This window comes from Cannabis sativa, chromosome 5 (assembly GCF_029168945.1).
Source record: "Cannabis sativa cultivar Pink pepper isolate KNU-18-1 chromosome 5, ASM2916894v1, whole genome shotgun sequence".
Taxonomy (NCBI): Eukaryota; Viridiplantae; Streptophyta; class Magnoliopsida; order Rosales; family Cannabaceae; genus Cannabis; species Cannabis sativa.
Window position 1 is genome coordinate 48,135,859 of NC_083605.1, and position 8,254 is coordinate 48,144,112.

Consider the following 8,254-nt stretch of genomic DNA (forward strand, 5'->3'; position numbering starts at 1 on the left):
GACATAAGTTATTTTTTGAGTAAATTTCTTGAAAGAAGAAGAAATACACAATATTTGATGAGGCTGATCTATTCTTTCATTTAACAATTACAGTTGCAAAGATAACTAAAGAAAGATTAAACATCTTTCCACTGTGGTATATCAGCCAATTATACTCACACATTTCTACTTACAATTACACTAACACATGAAAACATACAAACTTAGTATGGTACAGTAAGTGCCATTGATTCTTGGAGTAAAATAACTGGCCTAATATGACTGTTTGAACCTTAGCTCTATCAACCCCTTATGAGGGTCAGGCCAATAGCTGTCACAATGATTGTGGATGGAAGACCAAACTTGAGATGAGTCCAGAAAGAGAGTGTGTACTTGAAAGATGGAGCTCGACGGGCTTGCTCACACACGATTAGATTAGCAGCCGAACCAGGTAGGGACAAGTTTCCAGCAACTGTGCTCACCCACCCCAAGATAAGCCATGATTTTTTCACTTCATGTGGCGATATGGCTGCTGCCATGGCTGCTACTCTTCCTCCAAGTAGAAGAACTGTAAAAACATGTGAAGATATGAGATATTAAATTGGAGATGTATGCTTAATGAAAGGCATTGTACGTATGAGACCATAATGAAATGGATCAGGAGGTTTATATGAAAACATTAAGGACCTAAGAACTAGTCTTTGTAGTGAACTTTAATAGTATTTAAAATGAATCTAGTTATTTCAAAAGATTATTTGTATATGGCCTTTACAACTTCAATTATCTACTCAATTTTCAACCCATTTTCTCAAGGAATAGGTACAGGCTTTCCATACAAACAAACAAACATATAAGCTGAGGAAGCTGATAATAAAGGAAAGATTCTCCAATTTTTCTTCTTTTGTGCAATTGCAAATCTAAACTGAATGTAATATATATTATATAAATTATGTATTTGTCTGAAAAAAAGAGTGGGCAGCAGCTTACCAGTTGGTACATTTGAAGCAAGATTTGAGAGGACAAGTATGGCAAGGGAAAGTACTACCATTCCTGAAACATGATCAATCTCAGAATAAGGCTTTATCATGTTCCAGAGAGTGGTTGGTATTCCAGTTTTGTTAAATCCTTCAACAGTGATGAACATTCCACAAAAGAGTAGCAAGAGAGAGTAGGAAACCTGATTAATTCAATAAGATATTAAAAAAATACTTAGATATGCTTTTCAAATTTAAAACTTGTTACTCTTGAAGAGGGAAAAAAACAGTGGCAAAAGAGAGTTCACCTTTTCAAGGCACGGCCCGGCATCTTTGAAATCAATGACAATAAGGAGAAGAGATGCTGTAATCACAGTCCAAGACATGTTCAAACCCATCAGTAGCGCAATCAGCATACCAGCAGTGACGAGGTAAACACACGTCTTCCATGCAAATCTTCTCCATTCTTTAGTCACACCTCTCTTTTCTTTAGTAAACACGGGTAGAATAACTTCTTTTGTCTCTTTTGTAAACTGATCTGTTCCATTCTTTCCCTCCAAAGATTGGGAAGATGAGTCGCCACCTGCCATTTGTTCAGTTGAACTTGAACCAGCAAGGTTCGTTGCAGACTCGAGCTCTCTGCTTGAAGCAGTTGAAGTTGAGCAGATATTGCCAACTTCTTCTAAATCACCTTGTCCACCACTTAAACTTAGCGAGTTTACTTCCTTCTCAACTTCTGAAACAGGACTGTCTTCAGAGCAATTTGAAGTAATTTCATGTGATCGAGAAGTTTGAGTTTCCTCAAGAGTTCCTTCTTCCAAAGCGATTTCCTCGTCTTTGTTAGAAGACAAGACCCTCCAATACATGCATAAGAGAATTGACATATTGACAGTGACACCAACTAGCATGGCAGGGAGGAGTCCCAATAGAAATTGTCCGAAAGAAATTTTGCTTTGTATGGCAATCACCAAGTTTTGTGGATTGCCGATAGGAGTTGCAGCCGAGCCGATGTTTGCACTTGAGGCCAAGGCCAGCAAGAAAGGATGGGGTGGAACATTACTTTGCTTTGCGGTTCTCAAAACAAACTCTGTTAGGACAATGCAACTGGTGTCATTAGTAAACAATGCACTTGACAGAGCAGAAATTATGCAGATTCTGCAAAGCACATCCTTTGGACCTTGAGACTTCCATGAAAGCAATTGACCGATATACTTAAACATGTCAGCTTTCTCAAGATAGATACCAACAACCATAGTTCCAAAAAGAAGTCCAAGGACTGAGAGATCAATGGCATCATATGCTTGATCTGGAGTGATGACCTTAAAGATGATCATAAGTATGGCTCCAAGGAGGGATCCTGCTGTTCTTCCTATAGGCAGTAATGGAAGTGAAGGGAATACTGCCAAGACCCAGAAAATTACAAATGAAATCGAACCTAGCACTACCTTGTCGGTAGACGCTAACTCTAACGCCATTTCTGAAACTAGAAAAACTTAAAAGAAAGAGTTCAAATCAATTGGTTTGGAACGATAGAAGCTACTTGCAACAAAGCTTCTAACTAGCTCCTTATGACTTAATAGGAGAGAAAAAAAAAAAAACAAAGAAAATGATTGAGTGAAATAACTCTAATGGGAACCAGATAGAAAATGTGTAAATAAGTACATATAAAATTTGAAAACCTTAATCGAAGAAGCTAGAGAATTACACAAAAAGAACATGTAACAGAGTTTTAAAAGCAAGTTCGTGTGTTGATCCCCCAGTTGTACTGTTACTGAAAATATCTTAGATTTTGAGTAAAAGAAAAATGCCAATCTTTCTAGAAAAATTTGCAATAATTTACAGATGGGATCCAATTGGAACACTGTAATTCATGAGGCTAGCCATGATTTGACAAAATGAAAAATAATTTGACTAGCTGGCTGACTCAATTCTTCTGTTCCAAAAAACAGACGAATCCCAAATTTGCTTTATAAAAAGATCCTACTCAGATTATAAAAGACAGTTTTGGATGAAATGAAATCTATTTGATCACAACAAATCACACAATGGTTCATCCAAGTACTACTGAGTAGAAGTTTTCGAGTCTAGTATTTTGTAGATGAGTACTACTGGCACAGCATGCAAATATATATATACCTCAACATGCAGGACACCACAAGGCTCTTATCACCTTCACCTTGGTTACAAGTGCACGTTTGTCCCTGTCCATATTGAAAAAAAAAAAAGAAAATTGTATTATTATGTAAAAAAAATGACAAAAAAAGAAAACTTAATCAAGACCCTTTTGTTAGTCAACTTTCCTTTCCTCTAGCCTGTGGTCTAATTACAACAAATCACATACGTAAATTCCAGCTTTAAATGGAGTTTTTCATGTAATAACATAGCAAACAGATAATGATCATTGTCATTTACTTAACCAACTTGGTGCAAGAAAATTCAGTGTCTTTACTGACCGACATTAAATGTAGAAAAACAAAAAACCATGACAACATCATTATTTAGGTACTTAGATATGACATCACAAATAATAAAAACCAATTAGGCCATAAAGTGCAATCTTTTCAAACAAGTGGGCACACAAAGAGAGCTCTGGGAAAGATAATAATGCAATGAAAAAACATGTGGCGTGATACAAATCGTACTCGAATTATTTACAAATCAAAGATATATGGCTTAAGCATTAATAAGCAAACCTTCATTGAATTTGTAGGAGTTAGTTGAGTGGTATTTTTCTCAATGCAGAGCAGCCTAAAAAGTTTGACTTGTCCCCCCCCACACTGTCCTGGTCATCCAGCACAACAAAGCCTGGTTAAAGAATTAACATACAGCAAAGCCAAAACAATAATACAAAGTTATGTAGGAGTAGAGAATGAAGATTCTCAAAAAGTAACTTTTTTTAGTGTTATCAACTCACCAGTACAATCACCATTTACAGCTCTATTTGAGATTAGAAGCATCAAAAGGACAGGCTTTGGTATGTCAGTAACATTATCAGCCTGAGCATGAAGCTTTGTCAGACTCCAAAAAGAGAAATACAAAACAGAATAAACTTTAGGTAAAAATATCTAGCAGTCAAAGAAAATGGGATTTACCCAAGACTTTTATTATGATATAATTAACTTACAAAATAGTGGGAAGAAGATATTTATAATTTGATGGCTGTTATGATTCTTTGATTATGACATAATCTAATGGTTAAATGAAAGCTATAACAAGCCATGCATACTAATATTTCTAAGCACACCAATGCCCGCTATTTTACTATTGGATAAGAGATATTTAGATCATGAACCCGACCAGGCTACTATTCAAACTTGGATGACTCAAAATATCAACGCATTAATCAAAAACTTAAACATATAAGTGGTATGACTCAAATAACATTAAAAAATCATTATGTTAAAGATAAGACCTGAAGAAAAAGTTCAACATTTCCGCATTGTTAAAAAACTTACATCAGTCACACAAGAATGTTTTTAATTCTTGACCCCAATGGAAACCACACTAACTCGCTCACTTACTCACAGTGCTTTTCTGCTCTGCATTTTCTCGAGCACCAAACTTACACATTTGTAGGAGAGGTCACATGGAGATGAAGTGTACCTATTCTTGGGCAACACTCCAAGGCTTGGGCAGCTAAATTAGATTTACTTGGGCAGCAATCCAAAGCCTTGTCTGGGGTAGATGGCCTTAGCCACATCCCCCAATTGGGTTTCGCAGAAAAGGCCCAACAGCGTTGAAATGATAAAGAAAGACGTATCACCATAAATGCTTGGTTGCATCACAGTCAAACCCATTAAGGAAATTACGAACTCTTAGCCCAATTGTCCATTAAATTTCCTTTGATAGAGACAGAAAGAACCCCACACGCCATCCATGACTATTGGACTTGCTCTCCAAGTTTTCTTCTTGCAAGTCACCTTCATCATCTAGTGTCTTTTTGTGCATATCTAACCTACTAGCTAGGCTGCTACTATGGCTGGACATTTATTGTCTTTCTGATCTTGAGAAGACGTATGAACACTAACCGGATCTTTTATTTATTATGACATTAATTAAATATTTTTTCAACCAGTAGAATTTGGACAGGAATTAAGGTTTTCCTTGTGTACTACGATCTTTTCATTGTTCATTCTTATACGTATGCATGCTACCAAGTATGGCAGATAGGATTTTCAACAAAAGCAACTTGGATTTGCACATTAACTGGTGTTTCAAAAGGTATGTATTGCAAGGAAATAAAGGAGAGATGAAAGTTGCCAAGTAAAAAGAAGATTTTATTCAAAAGTTGCTTCAGAGTAGGCTTTTTAACAAATTGATAACAATTTGATTAGAGATCTTTAGCAAAACAAGCAGGTAAAGCAGATACTTTGGCTGGCTTGGCTAAGCATGAAAGTCCCAGCAAAGACAACAATATGCTGAGTTTGAAGAGAAGCTAAAGCTCAATAAAGGTCGAGTCACAGCAATATCCCAGACATGTTTTTAAGTTATAATATTACTTTGATAATTTTGTTTATCACTATCAGCATAGAGTAAGATAGATAGGGTATGAAAATTGCAGAACCAACTAGAACAGAGTTATTAATTACTCAAAACTTATATTAAAAAAATTAATTTATAATGAATCGTATCACAATATCATTGTCAAACAAAAGAAGTGTATTTACAAATTGTTTGATTAAAAAAAAATAAAATAAAATTAAGCTTTATTAATACGATCAAAATCCTCTAGATGAACTTTGCCAAACCTCAACAGTTTGTTGGTCTTTTCTGGTGACAAACATTTTGTTCCCTCCAAATCCCAAATTGGTTATCTTGTTACCACCCATGTCCTTCACTTTCCCCATCAAATTCTTCCTAAACACTCTCTCTTCCAACCCATCTTCTTCAATTCTCTTTTTAGAGCTCATAGCTATTTCTGACCAGAGCTCAATATCTCCTCCTTTGCTGCAAAACACTTGACTTCCATGGCTTTCAATCTTGTAACCAACGCCTTCCTTCTTCCCATTAATAAATCCTCTTCTCTTGTCCCCAAGACAAACCCATGGATTCTCAGCTCCTAAGTTTCTCAAATCAGAAAAGAACACTTCACCTGAATTCACACCCACCTTGAACATAGCAGACAAGTCATCTGAAACTGTGATATCTGAGAAGCAATCAACGCTCTCTTTCAGATCCCAAATCACATTACCAGAACGAATATCCCAAAACTTTATGTCCCCTGAAACTCCTGAAGGGCCACTATGAGACCCAGAAGCCATTAACAAATTCCTACCCTGAACCCAACTCAACTTTGTCGATGGAATAGCTGAGTTGAGCTCCGCACCATAAATCTCACAATGACCAATCTCAGTAACTGGACTCAAGGTATTCAAATCATAAACCATAATTGAATTCGAGTTCCTACGACCCGATTCGAAACTAACGAAAAGTAACTCAGGAGAAGAACCAATTGCTTGAACCGTTGAGCTAGACCGAGTCACATTCTCCCAATTCAAACTATGTTTCACGAACCCATTTTCGAGATCGAGAATCTGGAGCCCTGAGAAATCCGTAGCTCCGGCGGCCACCACCGACGGAGAAATCGCCAGCATAGAATCGACTGCCGTGAATTGAGTCAGGATGGTATTTTTCTTCCTCAGAGACCAATCGAAAGACGTGATCTTGCTGCCGTGAGCCACGTGGAGCGATCCGAACGGTGTTGAGGCGATGACTGAGGGAGAATCACGGCCGTTCAAGGCCAAAACCATGGATTTCTCGAGATTAAAGGCTTCAAACTGAGACGGGTTCGATACTGAATTGACCAAAAGGTTATCGATACCATAGAATTGGGATTCGAATATTAGGTCTTGGACATCGAAAGCTTTGGCTTTAGACGGAAGATTGCCAGTTCGGAGAAGCGAAAGTAGAACGGAAAACAAGTCGGGGTCTCGATCAACGAACGGAACACCTTGCCGAGAAGATGAATCGGAGATTCTACCGAAGAGGGAGTTGGGTCCGGCGAGAGCAAGGGTTTGCTTTGTTGTCTGAAAGAGCTGGCCACCCACATCAATGGTGACTATGTTAGACTCTGAACTGTACGGAGGAGAAGCTAAACCTTCAAAAGGAGGCATTTTGAGAAGACCCAGATGAAGGTTTTTGGCCGAAAGAGAAAGGTATTGGGTATTGGAAGAGAAAGCGGCAATGGCTTACGGAGTTGGTGGAGCTGGTGGTTTTGGTAGTTGTGAACAATGGCTTATTTTTCTGTCAATTATGAAAATAAATATGTATACATATATATTTGAAGAGAGCTTCTAGAAAGTCAAAGACATGGGCTTGGGCTTTTGTTTATTTTATTATTCTCTTTATTTTGATGGAATTGTTTATTTTTATTTTATTTGATGAAATCATGCAAAATCTTGGTCAATTATGGCTAGGTCTAATATAAAAATATAAACTTATTCGAGAAAAAGGGAATAAATTAGTAGCTGTCCAAGTTGGACTTTTGACCGTTTTATATATTGTTGAGACTCAAGTAACCAAATACCATACAACAAATAACGGCAAAGCAAAGCAATTGATTCTGACGTCTCATCTTTAGAATTCACAACAAAACTTATCATAATTTATCTTTTCCAATAATTAAATTAATAGAAAAGAGGGGTTTCTTTGAAAGTTTTTATTTATTTATTTATACGGGAATACACAAAATAATTACTGAAACAACCAACGAACAATTTAAATTATAAATCAAATCCATATAGCAACTTATCTAGTAATTTAGACTATAAAAATAAAAAATAATATATAGAGTGATTTTCAGAAGAAAAAAAATGACATTATACACGTTTTATAAATGTAGTTATAGAGGATAAAGTGTTATTTAAAAAAAAATTACAATTCAAATTACTATAACTAAACTGATCGTTGGATTCCTCAAGCTAGGTATGTTTCTTATAAAAGCCATTTTTCAGCCACTTTCAAACCTTGGGTCTTTCTTCATTCATCATTCCGAATATTGAGATTTACAAAAGTTTAAACAATATTTTGAGCTTTGAGGATATTAAAGAATACAATACAACATACTGCTACTATTTTACTCTATTTCCTTCCCCTGTTTTGTATTGTATTCCTCTTTTACTCTTCCTATTAATAAAGGAAAATGTTAGAAGTTAGTTGAGATCTTTCGTTAGGTAGTTAAGTTCGTTGGTCTTTCTCCTCCTATGATTTGTACCGACTTAGTTGAAGTCCTTTCCTTATTTAAAGGCTTTCCTTTTCTTTTTCCTGCAATATGTTTCATTCTTCTTTCTCAAAATAATAAA

The 8,254-nt window shown here is 36.2% G+C and overlaps 2 protein-coding genes across 12 annotated transcripts; both read right to left on the bottom strand.

Moving 5' to 3' along the window:
* LOC115716509 (silicon efflux transporter LSI2-like) lies at positions 1 to 4,601 on the bottom strand. Of its 11 annotated transcripts, none has more exons than XM_061115721.1 (7): positions 4,409 to 4,601; positions 3,868 to 3,949; positions 3,647 to 3,735; positions 3,090 to 3,154; positions 1,262 to 2,352; positions 967 to 1,156; positions 1 to 547 (listed from the first exon to the last, which is right to left on the bottom strand). In XM_061115721.1, exons 5-7 carry the CDS (start codon positions 2,285 to 2,287, stop codon positions 282 to 284), a joined length of 1,482 nt encoding a protein of 493 aa, XP_060971704.1. In that variant the 5' UTR covers positions 2,288 to 2,352; positions 3,090 to 3,154; positions 3,647 to 3,735; positions 3,868 to 3,949; positions 4,409 to 4,601; the 3' UTR covers positions 1 to 281. The 11 variants fall into 11 exon arrangements, with proteins under 11 accessions (XP_060971704.1, XP_060971698.1, XP_060971696.1 ...); XM_061115715.1 differs by having other exon boundaries at positions 1,262 to 2,436; positions 4,409 to 4,573; XM_061115713.1 differs by having other exon boundaries at positions 1,262 to 2,445; positions 4,409 to 4,573.
* A 948-nt stretch (positions 4,602 to 5,549) lies between these two features.
* On the bottom strand, positions 5,550 to 7,750 carry LOC115716510 (BTB/POZ domain-containing protein At5g41330). Its single transcript, XM_030645319.2, has one exon. The coding sequence runs from the start codon at positions 7,064 to 7,066 to the stop codon at positions 5,672 to 5,674; it is 1,395 nt and encodes a 464-aa protein (XP_030501179.2). The 5' UTR covers positions 7,067 to 7,750; the 3' UTR covers positions 5,550 to 5,671.
* Positions 7,751 to 8,254: the final 504 nt, after the last annotated feature.

Coding starts and splice junctions, on each gene's coding strand:
- LOC115716509 (XM_061115715.1), bottom strand. CDS start 2,428: ATGGCGTTAGAGTTAGCGTCTACCGACAAGGTAGTGCTAGGTTCGATT. Junction 1,157..1,261: donor CCGGGCCGTGCCTTGAAAAG/GTGAACTCTCTT, acceptor TGAATTAATCAG/GTTTCCTACTCTCTCTTGCT. Junction 548..966: donor TGCTTCAAATGTACCAACTG/GTAAGCTGCTGC, acceptor ATGTTTTTACAG/TTCTTCTACTTGGAGGAAGA.
- LOC115716510 (XM_030645319.2), bottom strand. CDS start 7,066: ATGCCTCCTTTTGAAGGTTTAGCTTCTCCTCCGTACAGTTCAGAGTCT.